General features: G+C 35.3%; 1 protein-coding gene across 1 annotated transcript in view; it reads left to right on the top strand.

The window, feature by feature from the left end:
• Window positions 1–22,893, top strand: part of DIAPH3 (diaphanous related formin 3) — a 470,879-nt gene that overhangs the window by 252,628 nt on the left and 195,358 nt on the right. The window contains exon 21 of the mRNA XM_074378260.1: window positions 11,141–11,380. Coding sequence (XP_074234361.1) covers window positions 11,141–11,380 — 240 coding nt within the window. The remainder of the gene's footprint in view (window positions 1–11,140; window positions 11,381–22,893) is intronic.

Below are 22,893 nucleotides of genomic sequence, written 5' to 3'. Positions count from 1 at the left end.
AAATAAACAACTGAAAAGTGGCAGCATTTGAGTCCATAATAGGAATTATGGTTGGTTTTGTTGCTTTTTGGTATAGAAACATGATTCTTTCTAGTTAGAACATCTATGTAGTATTGAAATTTTATGGCACAGTCTGCTTAATGTGTTTCATTTGCAAAAACAAAACAAAACATCATTATAGTCACATACTAATTACTAGCCATGCATCATTCATTTGAAATAAAGCTGAAAGCATTTTGTAGTTATAAGCAAAAAGGTCTCTTATGATTCATCACTTTGCAAACAGCATTGTTTTAAGGTTGCTTTTTAGATCCAAGCATCGTCCAGTGCCTGGGAAGCATTTTCCATATTCTGCACATCTCATTGTATAGGTCTGGATCTTCTCTTCTAAGACTGTTTTGGAAACGTAATGGAGAAGGGGAGATTGGACTTATGAACCAAGTTACTATAGAGTTAGGCAATTTTACCACACTGGTGGCTTAAGGTATAATTATTGTATATATATATATATATATATTACTGGTTTATACTCATTCTTGAAGCCATCTGGAAGGATCTGTAAAGTGCATTTTTAATAAAGCTGAGTAAATACTATAATGGGTATTCTACTTAATGGCTGTCTCCATTAACACAAAGTTGAAAATTTTATGAAAATAGTTTGTATACATGCCGCTTACATAGTCTCAAAACATCTTCCTATAAATTACTTATTAATTACAGAGAAAAAATATAACTTTACATTGGAAAAACTGGCGGACATCATCTTAGCTAAGTATGTATGTATAACTTTTTTTTTTCCTTTATTGTACATATAAACAAAGAGGCAGGAGAGAATATGATGAAGCAAATGGTAGAAAATGGAAACATTTATTTAATCTGAGTAAAGAGTTTTTGTATTCTTAAAACTGAAATTCCAAGAAAAAGTTTTAAAAATTTACAGTAACAAAAAACCATAAAATACTTAGGAAGAAATTTTTAAAAACCCGTGGAAACCACTAACAGTGATAAAATGGATAAAATATACAGGTCATCTGTTGTAAGAGGGGAGACAACCAGCAGAAGAAAACTGCAACCTTGAGAAAACAGGAGCTCCATGAACTTACGAACACTCAGCTTTTGTCCTGGTGAGAGTTTCCACTTACAGCAAAGAGAGTGAGTCAGAGCAAAGGGCATGGTTTTTGTCTGAGTGGAGGAGGCAGAGATCAGAATTTATAGCAGCCAAAACAGGGCTCATTATAGGGGAGTGAATTGTGCAGAAAGGGACTCCAGTAGTCATGTGAGGATCTCCCTTGAGTCTGTCTCTGGGGGCTGAGATGTTCATAGACTGAGCAAGATTGGCCAGATAGCACTTGCTACAGTGTGAGGGTAGAACAGAGATACCACAGGTCCACCATTACTGGGAGGTATCGGAGTTCTGGCCCTGCTGAAACAGAGGAAGCTTCTGAATGTCTTATTAACTTACTTGCCATTCATTCAAACAACTGGAAATGTTATACCTCAGAAAAGAGGATTAATGTCCTAAAAGAGTACCTACTGTAGACCCATCCTAACAAAACCTATAATCATACATCCTACTGTAGTCACACATCCTCACAGAGTCCTCAGGGAAGAATGAGTTCTACGAAGTTAGATGCGCTAGGGAAACATCTTCCGCTTTCCATTAGACCCACACTAACGTAGTGTAAGCTCAAGCCTGTTAAGCCTATTAGGTAGGAAGCCTTTTGAGCAGTTTAAGGTGATCACCCAGGGATTGATTTGGCTGCTAAGACTGAACATTCTTCAAAGGAATATTACAACTCCAGAGTGGTTACAACATTGCCATGTTTAATTAAGAAGTAAAGAATAACAAAACTGGATATACCGTAAAAGGAAAAAACAAACAAACAGGGTGGTCCAGAGTTTGGATTTCAAAAAAAAAAAAAGACTTTAATGTGGATATTATAAATGTGTTCTAAGAATGAAAGGAAATTATCTTTAAGGAATTAAAGGAAAACATGACTTTAATTAAGGACTCTTTGCAGGAAGATGATAACTATAAAAATTTGCCATATGGGAATTCTCAGACCGAAAAGTTCAATAACTGAATTGAAATATTCAGTTGAGGGGTTAATAATATGTTGGATATAGTCAGACACTCTAAAACACCTATAATTGGAATCCTAAAAGGAGAAGAGAGTGAGAGTGTGGCTGACAAAATTTTTGAAGAAATGATGACCAAGAAATACCAAATTAAGTGAAAAACATAAACTTGATGGTTCAAGAATCTCAGCAAACCCCAACCAGGTTAAATATGAAGAGAAAGACACTTGGCACATTCTAATCAAACTCCTGAAGGCCAAAGGTAAAGAGAAAATCATGAAAGTAACTTGAGGAGGGAAATGAGACACATGTAAGAAAATAAAGAGAAATTTAGCTGACTTTGCAAAAACTGGAATGCAGAAGTCAACAGAAGGATGTGTTTAAAGTGTTGAAATAAAAAGCTTGTTAAACTCAAAATTCTCAACTTAGTAGATACTCTTCTCAAAATGTAAAATAAGCACATTTTTATTTATGTGACAACTGAGAGAGTTTGTGGCCATCAGACCTGCCCTATGAGAAATGCTAAAGGTTGTCCTTCAGGGCAAGTGGAAATGATACTAGATGAACACTGATATCCACAAAAAGCAATGAAGAGGACGTGAGAGAGTAAATAAACTGTTTTCTTTCTTCTTGTAATTTACTTAAAAGAAAACTAATAATTTAAAGAATAACACTTCAAGATGGAGTTTATATGTACATAGAAGTAAAAGATACGATAGCTGTTGCATGAATCATGGGATTGGACAAGTGTAATTGTGCTGCTGTAACATTATAGCACGTGTGAAATGAATCAGAAGGTGTGAAATACTTCAAAGGGGAAGCAGGAAATTAAAAAAAAAAATGAGCAGGCACAATATTGACTTAATAGTAACTAAAAAATATATAGTGACTCTAAATAGACTACATATGGATGCATATTGTTAGTCCTAGAGCACCCAGGAGAAATATAAGAAAGAGGTATAGTTAAGAAGCCAGCAGAAGAAATAAAATGGAATACTAAAAATTACCCGATTAACACAAAAGCATGATAGGGATAAAAAAGACGTAAATAGCAAAAAGGACAAATGGAAAACAGATAGTAAACAATGGCTATGTATATTTCAGAGTGTGTATTTCTAGACAAATCTCATTACAGGAAGTAGTGGCATTACACAATGATACAAGGAGTAATTTACTAGAAACAATCATCTTAAATATGTATGTACCTAATAAAGAACATTAAAATCCATGAAACAAAACCTGCAGAATGAAACGGAGAAATAGATAACTTCCCAATCATAATGAGACTTTAATGCCCTTCTTTCAGTAAATTCCAGAAAAAGTAGGCCAAAAAAGAAATCAGCAAATAGTTAAAAAATCAAGACCATTCTATCAACCAGCTTGTTCTAATTGGTATTTATAGAACATTTCCTACGTAACTGCAGATAAACATTTTTTTCAAATACACACGGAGCAAACATTCACCAAGGTAAACCATATGGGAACATAAAATAAGTCTCAGTGATTTTCAAAAGATTGAAATCTTGCAGGGTATGTTTCTTGTCTAAAGTGGAAGTAAATTGGATGACAACAATAGAGTATCTCTCACTGTTTGAAAAGTGGCTAACATAGTTTAAAATTATTTGTGGGTCAAAGAAGAAATTATTTTGAATCTAATGAAAATGAAAGCACTGAAAAAGAAATGATCAAATTACCAAGATCAGGAATCAAAGAAGGGAAAACAGAAAATTAGAGACCCTTATCATACATAAACACATGTGCAAAAATTGTCAATAAAGTATTTTTATATCAGATAATGCAATGCATAAAAAGGAGAGTATATCGTGACCAAGTGGTAGCAGGTTTTGGCTTAACATTTGGAAATTAATAAATATTGTTGACTGTCTTATCAGAAAATAGGGAGAAAAATCATATAATTATCTAGATATGAAATAAAAAGCATTTGACAGAATTTTACCTTGTTTATGATAACTAAAAACTCTTAGCAAGTAGAAATAGAAGGAAACCTTCTTAACCTGGTAAAGGACATTTATGGAAAACATGGAGGAGCAACCCTCATACTTAAATGGGGAAGAGTAAATACTTTTTCATTCATGATTAGAAATTGAGCAAGGATATCTATTACCACTTTTTAGCATTATAATGTATGTTCTAACTTGTGTAATAAAACTGGAAATGAGATAAAAGGCATATATGCTGGAAATGATGGAAGTGGCCTGATTGTATGAATTCATAAGGAATCCTCACAATCAGCTTTGTTAGAAGTCAGCAGTGAATTTAGCAAGGTCACAGGATTGTCAGTGTACCAAAATCAGTTGTATTTCTCTCTAGAAACAATGATATATTGGAAAATAAACATAAAAAAATTTAATTTACAGTAGCACCAAAAAATGTAAAAAACTTTGAACATTTTCCATACTGAAAACCTCAAGGTATTGCTGAGGGAACTTAAAGAAATTGTAAATAGATGGTGATATTTATCATGCTCTTAGGGTAGAAGACTTATTTTATTAAGATTTTATTTTCCCCTCAAATGATCTATTGATTCTTAATACACATATGACACACATTCTCAATCAATCCCAGAAGGTTTTGTAATAGTAACTGACAAGATATTACAAACATATATATGGCATGCAAAGTGCTTTGAATAGACAAAATCAATTTTGAAAAAGGACTTGGAGGACCTAGACTACTGACTTGATATCAAGACGGTAAAGTTTTGGCTTAAGGGTATACAAATAAACTTTTTTCCTCAAAAGTTTAGAAGTAGACTCACAAAGACACCATCAGTTGATTTTCAACAAAGACTTTAAGGCTAGTGAATGGGGAAAGGAAGTTCTTTGTATCGAATGATGCTGTGAAACTTGGATATTGTGTGGGCTAAAATGAATCACAATTCCTGCATCACACCACCAATAACGAGGGATGGAGTATAGACCTAAACATGCAAAGAGAATATAAAGCTTCTGGAATAAAGCATAACATTGGCAAAGGGGTGTATATTGGCATAACCTACTTTGTAAAAAGTTTGACAATCTCTTATACAGTTAAGTAAACATTTACGCCAGGCCTTTTGGGTGAATGTTTAATAGGAAGAAATGAAGACTCCTACAAGAATATTCAACGTCCAGTACGAGTTTCCCTGGGCTGCATAACAAACACCCATGACCTTAGTGGTTAAAACAATAGTCATTTACCCTCCATGTTTCTGGAGGCCAAAAGTTCTTCATCGGGATGTTGGCAGGGTTGGTTCCTTCTGGAGATTCTGAGGAAGAGTCTGTACCATTCCTCTCTCCTAGCACCTGATAGCTGCCTGTAGCCTTTAGTGCATCTTGACTTGTAGCATTACTCCAATCTCCGCCTCCTAGGCTTCACATTGCCTTCTCCTGTGTGTGTCTTTCTCTCTTCCTTCTCTTAAAATGACATGGCACCCTAAACCCTGCATCATCACACCTGGAGATTTTCAACTTAATTACACCTGTAAAGACCCTATTTCTAAATAAGGTCAGTCTCAGTTACCTGGATTAGGACTTATCCTTTGAGTGCTTATTCAACCCCACCCGCTACATTACCCCAAACTGGGAAAAAAAAAAACAACAACAACAAAAAAAACAAACTCCATCAATAGGAAAGTGGCTAAACAAATTTGGGTGTATCCTTGCAATGAAATATTGCTCATTAATAAAAAGAAATGAAGTACTCCGTCACATTACATGTGTATGCATCTCACAGTCTTTACTGAGTGAAGGAAGCCAGACACAAAAAAAGTGTTTACTGAAAGTTTCATTAATGTGAATTTCAAGAACAGGCAAAACTAAATTATAGTGATAGCAATCAAAACATCGGTTTCCTACGTTAGGCAGGGATTGTCTGGAAGCAGACGTGAATGAATTAAGACAGCAGAATGGTTCTGGGTTTTATGCCAGCTCTTTAATTCATCAGATATGAAACTTATGTGTTAAGAGCGTTTGCTAAGACTGCCAAGTTAAATAAGAAGTCTCTCGCTCTCTAACTTTACCACCTTCAGATCCCGAGTATCTGCAGAACTTATTTGGACCTTCTGTGAAATCTTTAGTGGTCCAGAATTGATACGTATTTGTTAAACAAAGAGAAAGGATACCTGGTGTCTATAGCCAGTTGTCTGTTTCTTGACTAGCTGCAGGAAAGGATACATTTTATCCTTTCAGTGTATTTTTTTAATAGTTCTTGGCTTTGCCTTACTCCTGTGGAAAAATATTAAAAAATGCCATATGCACTTTGCTATTGTGTAGTTAAAAAATAATTTTAGCTTAAAAGTTTTATCATAAGGGCACATTTATTTTAAAAACACTTATGATATTCTGAGCGCTATCCAGGCATAAGGCACTTGAATAGCTATGTTTTTGATGTCTTTCCCGAAGTGAAATGAACTTCTCTTTTTTTCTGAGAATTCTGGAGATCATGAAAACATTGGCTGACTAACAGTAAAGGGGAGATATTTTTCATATAGTTTAATTAGGAAAATCAAGTTCAAAAATTTCTCTTAAGTGTCTTAATTCTGTTCTTAGACCACTTTCCTTTCTCAGATATCACTTTCCTCTCTCATCCCTTTGTCATTTTCTCTAGTCTTGTCTTTCACAAGATAAAGATACATTTTTTTTTTTCCACATTCTCCTTGCTTCTCACACCTCTCCAACAGGGAGTGAAAGAAATAGCTAATATGGAAAGATAGTGGAGGTGCATCTGGCAACATACAGGAGGAGTCAGAGATACCAAGAAGAAAGGGTAGAAATATGAATTAGTAGCAGGCAGAGCTCACAGTAGGATCGTCTCCATGGTGTTTTATCTAATAACTACTGTGGGGAAATTAAAGTCTGTTCCTACTCACAGGTAAACCTAGAAGTAGTTTGAGTATCAGATGACTTTTAAGTTGTGGTTATTAACTTCCACACTATGATGCTCTAAGTGGCATGTGCATTTAGCTAGCAGCAAGTTAGCTCATGTCTTACTGGCCCTGTGACCTTGAAGAAGTCATTTAACCTTTCAGAAATGCTGTGCTATTATTCCTTATAATTATGTATTTAACAAAATATATAAAGGTTAAGAATAGTAAGTCAATTAAGACTCAAGCTGGTAACTTTTCAATCAGCAGATTATTTGTACTATTAGAAAGTTAAATGAATGATTAATTAGTTTTATAACAACTTTAGGGAAGAATAATAAAGATATGGAGCACGTTTTAAAATTTCTTTTGAGGTGTGCCTACACGAGTCTACAGGCAAGAAGTGGGAGAAAAACCCAACAAATTTTGAATAAGTTGGCTCTTGAAAATCTCTTATTTATAAAAGAAACTGAATGAAGAGGACCAGACACAGTGTTAAATGTAGTTGGTATAAAAATGTCAAATGGATTCTGGTTCTTTCCCTGGGAAATAATAGATAAAGTTAAAATTATATATGAAAAAATCATAACCATAATGAGATTATGGGAGAGTACATCTCCCTGAAGACATTTTCTACTTTTTACCCTTTAAGACAGATGGAAAGAATTAGATAATACAAGGGGAGCCACCACGACTTCTGTGCCTCTCACAGCACCGAGTGGGCACCCAGTCAATACTTGCTGGTTTATTGATTTTCTAAAGGTCTTTTCATTTTACTCTGTACCTGCTCCAATAGCACATATGTTACCAACAAACAAAATTTTGAAATAAAAATTACCCTTAGTCTTCTGGATGTTGCTTGCTGATTTAACCTGTCCCTATTCTTAAGGTTTTTTTTCCTTCTGGTTCATGACATTTGTGGTGGTGTGATGGGGAGATTGCCCGAGTACTGCTCCTTGCCTTCCAGAAATGGTAGTGAAATCAAAATGTTTTGATTTTCTTTTTTATGCTTTTAGATTGATCTTCAGATGGTAACTCATTGTCAGATTTTGCTGCTGGGAGTTCACATTGCTAAGACTGTAATAATAAATGTAAAAGATACCTCTGTAAAAATGAAATTCTAATTTCTTCTAACATTCTAATTACTAATATTTTACAGTTAAACTTTTGCAATAACTCTTTCCTTTCTTCTTCTTCTTTTTTTTAATGACTTTCTGTTACCATTGACAATATTATTCGAGCACCAGAGCTCTCCATTTCTGCATTCAGTCTAATCTTTGGCAGATAAGTCAGAGTTCTAGATTCTTGAACAAGCAAATAGAATGCAAATGTCCAACAAAGAAAAGAAAAGAGAAAGAAAAAAAAAGAATGCAAATATCCAGTGTTGATAGAATATATGAGGTGATAAACTTTCTTCAAGGTTTTAAAAAATATTTCCCAATTTTTTCACCTTTTTTCCTTTGATCTCATCTGCAGAAACAGACTTTGATTTGACCAAAGAGAAAAATAGCCCTGATATTATCATCAAAGATCATTAGGTTTAGACCTTAGAACATTAGCTTTCATTGAGTTTTTGTTTGTTTGTTTGTTTGTTTGTTTGTTTTAATGAAAGTGGCACCATTTGGCCTGGGGGATCAGAATGGGCTAAATGGTGGACCAAAGCCAGCTGCTAGCCCCAGTGATCTCTGAAGTTTTGAAGGTTCTCTCTAGTACAGTAATTTTGTTCGCTAAAATGCATGTATTATCAGCCAAAGTTAGAAGAAAGAACAACATGAAAAGGACATCTAATTTAAAAAGGTGCTCAAAGATCTGTTTAGGTTACCTTTCCTGACTTTGCATTGTCAGCACTTTCCGTAAACTCACTTGGTTCTACATTACATCATAAGACTTACTCTTTTTTCAAGGTACCTGTCCCAAGTGCTAGGTAGACTCATTATTCATACAAATCTAGGTTATATTTTTTTCTAGGAAAATTAATTACTTTGTACTGGCTACATATGGTTAGCTTGTCAGCAGGAAAGCTTTAACATACTTTGGGGTGGTTTAATGCAGGCATTTAAGTAGTCTTTTTTTTCTCTTTGTGCATGGAAGAGTACACTAATATATGCTAAAATTAATGTATTTTGTAATACTAATATTCTGCTTGGGATACTGGAGAATTCTTTTCTTGTTTATTGCAAAGTACCAAATACCTGACTTCACAGTCATGAATAAGGGCTGTAAGAAGAGATGCTCAGCCCGTCCCACACCTTCTGAATGGCCGTGGCTGTGCTTGTGTGAGTGCTCCCTTGTACCTCTTATTATTCTAAAGGGTAAATTAAATGTAGCAGAGCACTATACAGAATTGGTCCAATATAATATGAACATCTTCATTTGCAGTGTTTAAGTAAGGATGCAAATTCCTGCTGAGTGAGTCCATTTGGGAGCATTTTAAGACACATGAAATAGACTTTCTGAGAAGTAATCACTGCTTACTGTGTGTCCTGGAAATAACGCTGTCCAAACAGAATGATTCATGCCCACCAAGAATCAGCATTCTAATAGGATATCTTTGTCTTTCTAAAACTTCTGTATTACTAAAATTTATTCTGTAAAACCATTCTTTGGGAATGTTTCTTTGTATTTTAAAAAAATGTAATTTTTGACCTTACAGTTTCTTTACTCTCTTCTAGGAAAAACATTTTTCTCTAGGTAGGAACTGGAAGATATTCCTTGACTTCAGGGAATTTTAAGACATTCCTTTTGTGCTTTGTAGAGGGCACTTATTAACTGTATCAGTAGAGTTTTTAGAATCTTGGCTGTATGCACATAACTGTTTAACTTGTCAGGAGTCTGGGAGAATACTGTATGTAATTTAGATATTTATTGTTACCTGCTGAGAAGCTTTTTTGTCACTATAAGAATTTGGTTTGTCTAAAGATATTCTCTCAGAAGTATCTACTGAGAGCTCTTTATTGCTTATTTTGTTAGATGCGTAGACTGGGTTATGTTGTTAAGTCATTAAGGCAGTGTCTGTAGGATCCTATTAAAGTCTGATAAGTCCAGGCTGTTGGATTTTATATTATTTTTTGTATTTTATTTTAAGTAACAATCATTGTATTATGAGCAGATAGCTTGCTTTCTCCTTCACAGAAATCCTGTAAGCTTCATGTGGCATGGTATTTCTAGCTTTTCCTTTAGGGTCTGGGACTAACACAGCTATTGCCCATTTTAATCCTGTCATGTTCTGTCACTGTTTTTTTCCTGACCTTGCCTCACAGTGTTTTTGATGTTTATAGCAGTTCACCCGCTTTACTGCTGCTGCCCCCATCAATCTGTTTTAAGTCTCAAACTCCTAATATGCTTGGTCAAGGAATTCCTATGTAGCTGAAATGTGGTGCGTCTCCAGCTCTTGGGCTCTTCCCCTCACATGTCGTTGTTAGGACACGGGTTGGGGGGGTTGGATTTTGAATTTAAGGCAAGAACTTGCTGATCCTCTAGCCCTTTTGTTCTTTTTGACACTTTCAAGCCCCTGCATACCCAGGAGGGAAACCCAGAACGCCAGACAGGGTAGGCTTGGCACGTGGTGGACCTGTGGCTTTGCACTGCTTACGTCTCCTGCTGTGCCCGTGTTTCCTGACTCTGACTCTGCTAATTTAGTATGTGTCAGGAGTCATTCTGCTGTCCTGTGTTTCTGAAGAAAGTCAATTTAGTACGAATTGGGACCTGTTTACTCTCCCTCTGTCTGACACACACTGCTGGTCAGCAGGGCTTCTAAGGACAGCAATTGCTATTTGAAGAAAACAAACCCCCGTTAGACCTTTCTGAATCTGTTTTAAACATGATCCAGCATATGTCAGTATCGAACAGAAATTAAAGCAGTGATACGAATGCTTTGTAAATGGCTGCCTCTGTCTTCTGTTACCTTCAAAAAATTATTTTTAAGTATATGTACTTTATACTTAATTAAACTTTGTCACTTAATTAAAGCTTTCTTTCTGTTGAGCATCTAAATTGTTAATTTTTTTCTCTGAGGGATGAGTGTGGATTCCTTACAAAAACAAGTAGGGCTTTTCTCTCTTCGTGCTATCAGTTTTAGGGGACATATGCTTCTTCGGTCCTGTCATACCAATAAATCATCCCAGATTACTCGCAGCTGTACAGGACTAAAGTATGCCATGCATTTTAAAGGAAATCTGCTATTTTCTTTTCAATCAGATGAGCACTGTGAAGAGACTACGGCCACGGCTCAGTGCTATTCTCTTTAAGCTGCAGTTTGAAGAGCAGGTGAACAACATCAAACCTGACATCATGGCTGTCAGCACTGCCTGCGAAGAGATAAGAAAGAGTAGGAGCTTTAGCAAGTTGCTGGAACTCGTCTTGCTCATGGGAAACTACATGAATGCTGGCTCCCGGAATGCGCAAACCTTTGGATTTAACCTTAGCTCTCTCTGTAAAGTGAGTTCTTTTTTTTTTTTTTTTTTTTTTAAAGCACGTATTTGCCTGAACACGTCTTAAATGTCAGCCCTGATGACCTGATTTGTGTATTTTTATTTAGTTGTGCTCATTGTCAAGAACTTAAACTGAACAGTCAACCCAAACCCAGAGTGAACTGAGCTAATTTACTCAGCCTCTGAACTAAATCCAAATATTCATTTCCTCTGATCTGCAAATCCAACTGAAGGATTTTGTTTAATAGCAAAACTATGTCGTAAACCTTTGCTTTCTCAAACTGATGAAATGGAACATGAGAATATTATTTAAATCTAACATTTATTCTGTTTAAATACCTGCATATGACAAAGTGTATATATTGAGAATTGCTTGGGATTGCCACTGAAAGTTTTACCTTTATTCAAATATTTCTTTGCATTTCTCTTTTTTGAGTGCTAACTAAAGGGAGAGAAAAGTGAGACTGCTTTATATAAAGGGTAAACCATTATATTAGGAATAAACATACCTAAGGTGTCATTAATGATTTTGAAATGTTTCTATCTAAATATAATTTTTGAGGAGGTGGAAATTGACTAAGTTTCAAGATATTTTTCTTCCACGGGTTAAATTTTCTTACAGAAAATATATTCAGTATTTTATATAACAGAGCTCTGTCTTAAGTGGACCATAGTAATAGTCCTTTATTGATCTGCTTACAACAAATTCTTCTCAGTTACACATCACAGGAAAAGCTTTCTCTTGTTCTTGACCTGGTGACATCTACACTCCCTGATTAAGGAATTTGATTATTGCTATTGCCAGTTAGACAGGGAAGGTGAGAAACAAGTTCTGCTTTAGCTGTGGGTTTACTGAATAGTTAATCTCTTGGTGCTTTCATGACTTTTCTTACAAGATTTTCCTGGCTTATGGCTCCAGTTGATATCAGTGCCTTGTGAGCTTTTCCCGTCAACCATCTCCATCTTTTTATTTTTCTCTCCTTGTTTTCTTGGCTTGCTGTGTTCAGTTAAGATCCCTAGCATGGGTGATGCGATTCCTAATATATGTATTAAAGACGCTGCACGTATATACTCCAGTGCCAAATGCTTAACCTGATCATCTCATTTAATGTATGTGATTAATAATTACCTGGGATACACAGGACTCATATTTTTCATGTGCAAGCCACTAATTATGATTAAATATTTTAGTGGAGCTGTATATTAAAAGTTATGGCAGCAGAGTTAAGAGAGAGTGGCTAGCTTGGTTTAAGGGAAGGTAGTTCTTCATTCAGAGAGGAACAGGAATTTGAACTGTCTGGAACGATGAGTGGGTGTTCCCTGAGAGGAAAAGACATCCTGAGCAAGACTCAACAATTCGTGGCTATAGTGCGGCACGTGTGAGCACACCAAGTGATCCATCACAGTGGGAGCCTTGTTGGGACAGGAGTGGAGAACATGGACATGAGATAGTAAATCGGTCTCGATGGTGAACTTCAACTGTCATGCCTTATGGTGAAGGCTTTATGGAGACACGTTAGTTCTATAAGTCAAGTGATATTATATCATATGTCTTCTGTGAAGATAATTCTAACTGCAGTATGGAAGAAAGTTAAGGTGCGCTTTCCAGTAATGTCACCATGAGCCATAAGTGACTTTTAAAATTTAAATTAATTATGATTTAAATAAATTTAAAGGTTAAATTCCTCAGTTACGCTTGCCAGGTTTCAAGTGAGTCAGCACCCATACACACTGACGGCATAAACGTAGCACATTTCCACCACTGCAGAAGGTTCTGTTGTACAGCGCTGGGTTAGAGGGTTAGAGGGGGAGAGACTTGGTGATGGCTGGTAAGTGTCATGTGACCTAAGAGAGTGACAGGGGGAATGGAGCTGAGAAGATAGATGGGGAAGACACTGGGAGGTGGAGGTAAAGAGGGAGGGGTCAAGGATGACTGCTTACTACTGACATGTTTGAAGTAGCTGCTCAAAAGAGAAGTGAGTTCAGTCTATTTTGGGTGTTTCCTTCCCCTAGTTTACCTCACTGTCTTTTATTTTTTTTAATTGAAGTATAGTCAGTTTATAATGTTGCATCAATTTCTGGTGTGCAGCATAATGCTTCAGTTATACATGAACACACATAATATTCGTTTTCATACTCTTTTTCACCATAAGTTACTACAGGATGTCAAATAGCACTATACAGCACGAACTTGTTGTTTATCTGTTCTGTATATATCAGTTAATATCTGCATATATCTAACTCATAATTTATCCCCTCCCACTTCCCTACCCCGTGGTAATCACAAGTTTATTCTTTATGTCACTGTCTTAAAGGGCATCTAATTGAAGCTGCCTTATTCAGTTATCTTAGCAAATATTTGAGTGTCCACTATGAAACAGTCACGGCTTTGAGAGGATGGAGGTCTGGACTAAGGTGTGTGGCAGAGGGGTAGTAGAAAGGGAGAGGGGATGGTGGAAAGTAGACACGCTTAAGGAACATCTTAGGAATTGTCAGGGCATGGTGACTATGAACTTGGATGCTGAAGATAAAGGAGGTAAGCAAGACGATAGGTTTAGGCTTTCCCAGTTGAAGGGAAGCAAAGGGAGAAAAACAATGAGGAGGAGGATTGGGGAGAAGCTAAGTTCATACGTACGAATCTGCTGGAACTTGTTTCATAGTGCTGAGTGTCTGTTCTTCTTTAGATTTGGCATCTCAGAACTTCAGCCAACTCACAAAAAGTTGACCACGTGCCCTCCCTTGTGCTTTCCTTGTAAGGGAACTGTAGGCAAGAGATTTGGTCTGATTAATGAGGCGGAATGGCCTAATACAGTACTTGGCACATAGTAAATACTCAATAAATAGCTACTGCAACAGACACAATGCAATGCACACGATGGATGCTGTGTAGAGACAATGTTATTATGGAGTTGAAAATAGACTTCCTCTCACATTGATACACAGTCACTGATACATAGTGATTTGAAATCTTTTACAAATGCAGTGCATTATTTTACTATCGTTAAGCTACAAACCAGTTAATCTGTTTCCAGATAAAGAGTTGACTGTATTTTCCGGCAACAATACTGGATATTTTGATCATCCTTGTTAGGAACCTTCTGCTGTACAAGAAACAAAATAAATACTACAACTTCATATTTTTTATTAGCTTACATGTCAAGTTGAAAGCATTTATTGAACAAGATGCTATCTCATCATGTTTATTATCAGAAGTAGCAGCTTGATCTTTGACAATTGTGATTGAATTTTCACCCTGAGTATAAAGCATCTAGCTTGATGATACACCCCCACACAAGGAATTCCCTATTAATTTGACAGCAGGAAGACAGGGTGAAATTTTAATCTGCTCAGACATGCTGAGTAATTACATGGCCTTTAATATTCTGTATCCAAAATCCTTACTTTTAAATGCTCTTTATAAATTTAGCTCAACTATAAACAATGTGTGAAAATTCACATTAAATTGTTAACTTTGCATTGTTTAGAAATAAATACATGGATTGTGAATTCCATATACGTTATAGTTTAATTTTAGGGGCTGTATTATATCTTTGTATTCATTTGTAATTGAGATGACTCAGTTTGTAATTGAGATGATTCAGTTATAATAACTGAATTCAGAGAGAAAAGATTTTACTTTCTTTTACCCAAAGGTTTGATATGGCCTATGATAAATAAATATAAACGTAACATATGAGATATAAAGTGAACAAACTACAGTGAACAAATCTGGTAAGATGTAAATAAAAATTAAAGTAGACGTGTAGGTTTGAGGCTTTCTGATGGTAAAAGTGAAATGCAAAACATGGTCAGGAAACTATTCATAAGCTAAAAATTGTGCTTTCTCTTACTAGCCAAAGCTGAGCTTTGTAAGAAATTTGGCATGAGTGTCATTATGAAGGGAAAATATGATGTTGAGCAGTGTTCTTTTAAACAGCGAATAAGAGAATCAGTTTCTTGGAGATTTTTCTTTTTCTTTCCCTCTGCTTCCCTACAAATATGTATTCAGAGCCTCTTAGTGGGTAACACTCCAAGAGAGCCCTCATACTAAGATACACATGCACTTTTCAGGTACTGTGATGCTATTCCTAGTTTAACCAAAATGGTATAAGGACCTTGCTTTCAGATGGCTTGCTTTTTAAAAGGATAAACCTCAGATTATATAGTAGAATGGACAGACTCCTTATCATTCGTAAAATCCTTACAAAGATGTTGTTAGACTTTAGACCAACTTGGGTAATTAGCAGTTTGAAATTATATTCTTTTTTCAGAACCTGTTATTGAGTAAATGCAAATTCATATCTGTTGAAATCCAATCAGCAAATGGTAGTTGCTTGCCTGACCAAAATGCCCACCTAGAAAAACTTATGTGTGGTTAGTATTGAAATTAGTAATCGTATAGAGCTTGCGAGTAGAGCCAAGTAGGTTAGCATCCTAGCAAAAGAGCAAGTTGACTCAACCATCAAAGTTTAGCACTATATTAAAATTTATGAGATTGTTTTAACTTCCAAATTTAGAAAGCAGATATTATCAGTCTGCACACGATGGCTATAGTGTTTTTAATAATATTTACTAATGTCCACTGAGATATATGATTTCTGAGTAACAAATCATCCCAATCAATACAACTGGAAGATGTAACCGTAAAATGTAGTTCTTTGATTTAGTTTGTTAAATAAACTGACTACGTGTATTGGGATAGTAGATAAAAATTCTGGAAGAGTTTACCAATTGTAATAATAATAACTATGTTCTGTCAGATTATGCTACTTTCTTGGGGAAAACTGCAGGAAAAAGTATCTATTGATTCCTCTATAGATTAATCCATATTTGGATAAATATCCATTATCCACTTTGTAGAAGATCTTGTATTGTCAGTGGCAGTAGAATATGCAATGAGTTCATCTCAAAGGTGAAATTATCAAAGGATACATAGTAATGGGGCTGGGGGTGCTGGGAGTTAGGTATTAAAATGTAGTGGTGATGGGTCAGGCTGACTTTGTTTAAGTTCTCTTTTCTAGTGCCTGAAATTTTTATCTGGTCTATTTATTTCTTTTATAAACATGAGCTAAACAAAAATAGAGTAACTTCACCAAAGCTCTAATGGGGAAGATTTTTAGGAAAAATGTTTAATTTCCCGTTTCTTGAATGCCTTCACCAACTCTAGTGAGTGATTGCTTGAAATTGTGAATAGTTCTTGGCAGACATTGATTCTCAACCCACAGTGCCCTTTAAACAATACTGATGTGTCAGTCTCACATCAGATCGATTACTTCAGCATGTATCGTGTGGACCCTGACTAGTGGCTTCTTTTAAAAAGCTCCCCCAGGTGACTTTAATGCACAAAGTGAACTGAGAATCACTTTATCCATCTTCTGCCCTACTCACTTATGTCCCAGAATGGGACATCCCTGATTGGTGGCCTGGAACCAACCAACCAACAAACCTGCAAAAGCAAAACCTAACTAACATGAGAAGAAAGTCAAAAAAGAAACAGCTCTCCTTCCTCACATAAGGAGGAGAGGTGAAAATATTTCCCCAAACTGCTGTTTTTCTTTCATGCCCCACTGAACACTATCCTGAAAGTGAAGAAAAGAAGTGACAGGAGCATGAATCTCAGGCACATGGTGGAACTGAAATAAGTTGATGGCCGGTGTCCTGAGTTATTTTACAGGACTTGACCTTGGGAGGTAATTTCAGTGATTATGAAAAGCAGGAGGCAAATCCCTCTGCTTGTCACAGGCTACCTGTCACTGTCACACAGGTTACCATGGTGAATCTTTTTTGTGAAATTCTCATATATCCCCTTTTCCTTTACTCTATGAAGTTATTTTTAAGAAAGACCTCTACCAAAAGAATCATTGTTCCCTCTGCATTTAGTGTTTTGGAAGGATTTTAGAGGGATTTTTAATTCTTCATCAGATTGGAAAACCACACTAGTAAGTTCTGGCACCCTTTGAAAGTAAAGCAGCTTTTGGCCAAAGACTTGTAGATAACAAATGCCATTCTTATTTTACATCCAGCCAATTAAATCACTGAAAAATACTGACTTCCAAAGCAGTGTGAAGCTATTTAGAATCCCTAACCCCCTTTGACTCATTCATTAACACATTTCATCTCTAGCATTTTCCAAGAAATATTTACTTGGCTTTTCTAAATAGTGTTTTTATAAATTTTATTCACATTACCTTTGTTTTTTCAGTTACAATTAAACATTGCAAATTAGACTTACTCTTTTAATAGAATTATAAAAAGTGACTCCGCTCACGAACAGCAAATGCACTGCTTGTGTGCTGTCATCTCGCCACAATCAAAGCAAACGTTGCTGATCTGTCAGACTTCCTTTCCTCCAAACACACAGCCCTAGAATCCTCTTTAACACCATGCTTAGAGATAGCTACTGCCCATCAAAGATAGCACCCCACATGAATCTTACCAGCCATCTGTGGTTTAATATAGTCTCCTGTTTTTGCACATTTTATAAATGAAAATCAAAAACTAAACAAGGTACCCTTTTCCTGATGCCCTAGGAAGCTCTCCTTTATCAGAAGTCTGTATTGGTTTTACATTTTTGGGATCAGAAGCAAAACATGCAACTTTACTATCTATATAGTAATACTTAGCAAATAATATTTATGAATATGTGTTCTTAGGTGGCAGAAAAGAGTCTGAAGGTGAAATGAGTGCACACCAAAACCAGACAGAGACATTACAGGAAAGGAATATTATAGACCAATAAGTCTTAAGAACATAGATGCAAAAATCCTCAATCAAAACCAACAATATGTAATAAGGGTTATATACCATGACCAAGAGGGATTTATTCCAGGTATGGAAGGCTGGTTCAGCATTTGAAAATCAGTTAATGTTACCCATCATATCAACAGGCTCTAAAGGAGAAAAGTTATTTGATCATATAATATATGTAGAAAAGATATGTAATCAGTTCAATACACATTCATCACAAAAACTTTCAACAAACTAGAAATAGAGGGGAACGTCCTCAAATTGACAAAGAACATCTACAAAAACAACCTATAGCATCATACTTAATGATGAGAAACTATTTTCCCTCTAAGATCAGTGATAAGGAAGGGATGTTGTTTCTCACCATTTCTAGTCAACATTGTCCTGGAGGTCCAGGCTTAATATGACAAGGCCAGAAAAGGATATAAAAGCATGCAGGTTTGAAAGAAACAAATGAAATTGTTTTCACTCATAGGTGAAATCATTGCCTATGTAGAAAACCCCCAAAAATAGACCAAAAAAAGGGAAAAAAAAGAAAAACACTTCCTGGAACTAATAAGCAATTAGAGGAAAGTTTCTGAATATGAGATTGATGCTAAAAAGTTGATTTTTTTCTAATATAAACAATGATAAATTAGAATTTGAAATAAAAAAAAAGAATACCATTTCCTTTAGCACCAAAAACACTTGGGGATTATCTAACAGTATATCTACAATACTTGTATAAAGAAAATGGCAAAACTTTAGTGAAAGAAATCAAACACAGATCTGATAAGAAATAGATATTCCATGTTCATGGAAAGGACTATTCAATGTTGCTAAGGTGTCAGTTCTTCCCAACTTGATCTATGGAGTCAATGCAGTTCCAGTCAAAATCTCAGCAAGTTATTTTGTGGATATTGACAGACTGATTCTTAAGTTTATATGGATATGTAAAAGACTCAGAGTAGTCAACACAACACTGAAGAAGGAGAAAGAGAAGGAGGAGGAGGAACAGGTAGGACTGACTTCAAGACTTGCTATAAACTACAGTAATCAAAATTACATGGTCAACGGAACAGAATAGAAAGGCCAGAAATAGACCCACACAGGTACAAGTCAACTGATCCTTGACAAAGGAGCAAAGGCAATTTAATGGAGGAAGAATATGCCTTTAAAGAAATGGTGCTAGAAAAACTGGACATTGATAAGTTAGACTCTATTAAAGTTAATAACTTCCGTTCTGTGAAAGACACCATTGAGAAAGTGAAAGACAAACCACAGAATGGGGTAAAATCTTTGTAAAACACCTTTCTGATAAAAGACTTGTATCCAAAACATACAAAGAACTCTTCTTAAAACTCAGCAATAAGAAAACCGCCCAATTAAAAAAAAAAAGGCTCGAACAGACAACTTACCAAAGAACATTTACAAATGGCAAAAAACTGTATGAAAGGATACTCAGCATTATATGTCAAGAGGGAATTGCAAACTACTATATACCTTTTACAATGACTAAAATCCAAAACACTGACAACACCAAATGCTGCTGAAGATGTGGTACAACTGGAATTCATTGCTGAAGGGAATGCAAAACATTACAGCTCCTTTGGAAGACATTTGTCTGTTACAGAGTTAACCATAGATTTAACATACCAGTAATCACACTCCTGTTTACCCAAAGGAGTAAAAAACCTGCATATAAATGTTTATAACAGCTTTACTTATAGTTGCCAAAATTTGGGAGCAACTTGAGAAGTCCTTTGGTAGGTAAATGGATAAACCAACTGATAACAGTCATACAATAGACTACTAAATCAGTGATAAAAAAGAAAGGATCTCTTAAGCCAAGAAAAGACCTGGAGGAATGCATATTACTAAGTGAGAGAAGTGCATCTGAAAAGGCTACATAGTCTGATTCCCGCCTTTTGGAAAAGAGAAAACTGTAGAGATGGTAGAAAAAGATCAGTGGTTGCTGGGGGTTGTAGGGAAGAAAGAAGAGATGAATAGTTGGAGGACAGGGAATTTTTCAGGGTAGTAAAACTATTCTGTATCACACTGTAATGGTAGATATGTGACATTATGCATTTGTCAAAACTCGTACGACTATAGAACACAGAGTGAACCCTAAAGTAAACTGTGGTTCTTAGTTAATAATAATGTGTTAATACCATCAATATTGATACATAAATTTTAACAAATGTACCACACTAATGCAAAATGTTACTGATGGGGGAATTTGTGTGTGTGGAGGGCAGAGTATATGGGGACTCTATTTTCTGCTTATTTTTTTCTTGAAGCTGAAACTGCTCTAAAAAATAAAGTCTGTTAATTAAGAAAAATAAGACATATAGAACCATTTAATTTACAATTAATGTATTTGATCCATTTATATTAGCTAAAGAACACTGAGCTATTATAAATCTCTCGTGGAATAAGGGGGCAGTATAAATAAACAGACCATTGAACAATATAATAGATAATGCAGTAAGATAAAATTTTACTAAAATACAAAGATGCTTTTCATGTTGAAGTATCTATACTCACTAAAATCCAGAAGAAATATCTTTAAAATATAATCCAGAGAAAGTGTGTCTGTGGGGATATGGTGGGAACCAGTTTATTTCAATTATAGAAGCTAAAGTTATTTAAAGCATTTTCTTGCTTATTTAATGTTTCAGCTGTCATCATTTTAAAATGAAAGCTAAGCAATAAATATAAATTGTTTTTATATGTGAATGCCGTAAGTTTATCTAATATCTGTTTTACCTTATGTGAGTTTATCTCTACCTGTTTTTAAAACCATTATGAAAGTTTTATTAGATGTATTAATAGTTATGGGAGTGATATAGATGATGCTAAGCATCTTATTTATGTTAAGATTTTAGATTTCCATTCATTATGGAGAGATACACAGTATTTTTGAAAAAAATTAATCAGCACAGTGACTTTTTAAAAAAATGTATTTATACATATCAGGAAACAGTGATCATTCTGTAATTGTGGTTGATTTCACTAGTGAATTTGAGTGTGCACGTCGACTTTGAGTTTCATACCTGAGCAAATATGATACATTCTTTGGCAGTTCATTTTCACACATCCATTTTCACATGGATACATTTAACTTACAGTTAGAGTTGTTTCAGACAGACACAAAGCACTTTATTCACAAAGGATTTGAGATGGAATTTAATGTTAGTCAGTATACTTGGTTAAGTCTATTAAAGATAAAGCTTTACAGTTTCATTCAACCATGTTCGTATAATATTTTGTTAGCACTAATCTGTTAGCAATGTGGGAAGACTTCGATTTGAGTGGTGAGATTCAGGTAGCATTTTAATAATTTTACAAATGAAACAATGGAAAGAATGCCATGCTTTCAGAATTAGAAATGACCTCAGGGTAGAGATATCTGTTTTTATTGGGTTTCGAGGCTGGAATGAACAGGTCATAGGACTTCAGTATTGCATTAATAAACAGTCTTCTGTTGTCTTACTATCTTTTTGCCCACTGTGTTTTTGAGAATTTTGTTGCTTTTGATGGATAAAAATATAGATTAAATAAAGATTTGGTAGAGGAACTGCATTTTATAGTGGTTAAGAACTTTGGATTCACACAGATGTGGGTTCACATCTTGGCTCTGCTGGATAGTTGCTGTGATCTGGGGCATGCTACGTGGTGTCTCACATCTCTTTTTTAACCTCTTAATAGTGGGTATAACACCACTTCCTTCCTCTGAGGGGCGTTAAGTGTTTTAAGCAGATTTTATATTTATTTGGCTAGTTCCTGTCTCATAGTAAGTGCCACACAAAGAAGAGTGGCTGCTGTTGTCCTCAGCTTTCATACTAGTCCCAAAGTAGGGTCTTCTAGAATGTTCAGGGAGCCATTACAGACCCTCAGAATTTTGTCATTTTTCTTTTGTTGAGCAGTGTCTACAAAATCTAAAGAGTCAGTGCTATCTTGATAATGTAATTAGGATATAGGAATATAATAATGGGGAGCAATTACTAATTTAACAATATTCTTAAAAGTTTTATTATTCAGAGTTTAAAGGGTTGTAGTTCTTTGGATTCAGAAACATCATCAAGAAGATACTTAGTTTTTATTTCAGGAAGTTTCTTCCTTGTGACTAAAACAATGGAATATTCATCCAAATTTGTGCTGAATACCTTAAAAATATTCCAAAACATTGCATTGTAGCTACAAAAGAGTTCTCCTCCAGATTGACAGCTAGGCCATGATTTATTACAGGATCTGCTTTTGACATTATTTTGTCTGGAATGAACAGAGCGGTTGAAGAAACTCCATCCATCTTTTTGTTTATTTGACATCTGTGCTACATTAAATGTACCTTAAAGAAACAATGTATAAATAAGAAATTCTCTTTAACAGTGATGATTACTCATCAGTAAGATAAATCTCTTGACATTGATACAAAAGGAATCCTGTCAAGCAATGTCGGTGAAAATTTAAATAAAACATGTTTTTCAAGCTTAAAAATAAATTTTTGAAGCAGATATTTTAGCCTTACTTTCTTTCCAAGAGTTAGCATTACCAAGTATGCTCACGTTTTTCTTTCTCTTCACCAAAATTAGCACCATCTCCCAAGCTTTCCTGTTCTAGCTCACCCACTGATTATGTATGACATGAATAATTAGTAGAAATAGAATATGCCCTTTTTCGTTATTGACGTTTATCAAAAGTTGAAAAAATATTGAACAAGTAAATAAAGACTTTGATAAATACATTTTGTTGTGCTTTCCTACATTTCCATGTGGTTTTTGGAAGGGCTTT

The sequence above is a fragment of the Camelus bactrianus genome, chromosome 14, assembly GCF_048773025.1.
Source record: "Camelus bactrianus isolate YW-2024 breed Bactrian camel chromosome 14, ASM4877302v1, whole genome shotgun sequence".
NCBI lineage: Eukaryota > Metazoa > Chordata > Mammalia > Artiodactyla > Camelidae > Camelus > Camelus bactrianus.
Note: the sequence above shows the minus strand (reverse complement) of the source record. Positions and strands in the feature narration are given on the sequence as shown.